Source organism: Trichoderma citrinoviride (genome assembly GCF_003025115.1).
Source record: "Trichoderma citrinoviride strain TUCIM 6016 unplaced genomic scaffold BBK36scaffold_39, whole genome shotgun sequence".
NCBI classification, from domain to species: domain Eukaryota; kingdom Fungi; phylum Ascomycota; class Sordariomycetes; order Hypocreales; family Hypocreaceae; genus Trichoderma; species Trichoderma citrinoviride.
Genome location: NW_020194747.1, coordinates 2,013 through 3,474, shown reverse-complemented (window position 1 = coordinate 3,474; position 1,462 = coordinate 2,013). Strand labels below are relative to the sequence as shown.

Sequence of the window (1,462 nt, the reverse complement as noted above, 5' to 3'; positions counted from 1 at the left end):
AGAGTACAGCTGAATCAACTCCGTCTGCATCGACCTACACCTTTCCATTCGATTGCCATGCCAACTAGATGTCCCATTAGCTCATCGATACCAATAGTTTACAGAAGTCGAGATCGACCAACCTCTGCGTCCGAGCAAGGGGCCGCTCTGCATCATCCTGTATCACGGAGCTCCTGTGCCGGCGATTGCTTGCTGCGGAAGTTGCATGAAAGGAGTGAGACCTCGAGTCTGTTTTGGGAGACTCGGGTAGAACGGGGCTGCGCATGTATTCGGATTCTCGTCGAGACAGGCGCCGAGAAGGCTCATATAGCCTTTCGACATAGGGCTCCGGCGCTACATTGCCGCCTCCAGCGACGCACTGCGAATTTCTAGAGGAGAAGGGTATTGAAGCGGCGAGATAGGACTCGGAGATCCGGGTGCTGCTGGAAGCAGCGGCTCCTGTGAGGTTTCGTGGCCTGGGCACCGCTCCATGGCTGGCTGCTCGAGGTTTGGATAGCTTCTGAGTTGCCTTTCGAGGCGCCTCTGCCGACGGCGTGTTTCCCATGAATGAAAAGCCCCGGAAGGGTGAATTGAAGAAAAGGAGAAGGAGGAGTGATGTCCGTTTTTCCCCGGACGAGACAGCGCGATAATCGAGGGAGCGTCGGGGGTAAACAACAACCAGGCCAGCTGCGGGAGATGCTTATGTGTGGAATGCAGTCGTCGCCATGTCTCTCACAAAACCCGGGTGCTAATGTCAAAACATGGGGCTGCGCGTGGTTCTCCGCAGCAGCATTTGTAGAAGACTTGGAAGCAAGGTAAAGCTAGGCAGAGCTCGTCGTCAGGTCGGAAGCCGGCTCGTCAAAAGTCTAAGCTGGCAAGAATCCTCCGAGATAGTGCGATTGTATGCAAGACATGCAAAGAAGGTTTCCAGCAGGGCGTAGCGCAGTCGGGTATATAGTTTGCCTTTGTCTTGGAGTTTCTCCTCTCCAGTTCTCCGCTTCCCAGAAACCAGGCGACAGAGGGCACCGTGATGGGGAACCTCGGAGAGGGGTGAAGCTTTTGGCCAGGAAACGCCACGCCCGAAGTGCTTGTTCCTAAGACGATGACCTTTTGCGCCTCGCGGCCGGTTCCGGCGTCAAATCTCTCGTCTGGCGGTTCGTAGAGGGCCAATGCAGCTCAGTCTGAATCAGCGTCGGTGCTGGGCGATGGTAATGCGCGTTGAAAAGCCAGATGTTGCGATGCGAAAGAAGAGAGAGAAGAGAAAAAGCCCTGGGTGCCGGAGGAGCAACCCGAAAGTCGCGACACCAAGGCTCGATGATGGCCTTCACACATCATCTCCCACGGCAATCCAACAAGCGGCTAGAGCTCGTCGTATATGCGCTGGGCAGGTCCACAATTCTGGCGCGCCGCTGATGGAATTGAAGCCGCTTCCTGGTTGACGGGGACAGGGGCGGCCAAATTGCAACCGAAGCTACCCCTGTGA

The 1,462-nt window shown here is 56.0% G+C and overlaps 1 protein-coding gene across 1 annotated transcript; it reads right to left on the bottom strand.

The window, feature by feature from the left end:
- On the bottom strand, window positions 1-642 carry BBK36DRAFT_1043915 (hypothetical protein). The gene is made up of 2 exons (XM_024888893.1): window positions 119-642; window positions 1-64 (listed from the first exon to the last, which is right to left on the bottom strand). The coding sequence occupies exons 1-2, from the start codon at window positions 542-544 to the stop codon at window positions 35-37; spliced, it is 456 nt and encodes a 151-aa protein (XP_024744973.1). The 5' UTR covers window positions 545-642; the 3' UTR covers window positions 1-34.
- Window positions 643-1,462: the final 820 nt, after the last annotated feature.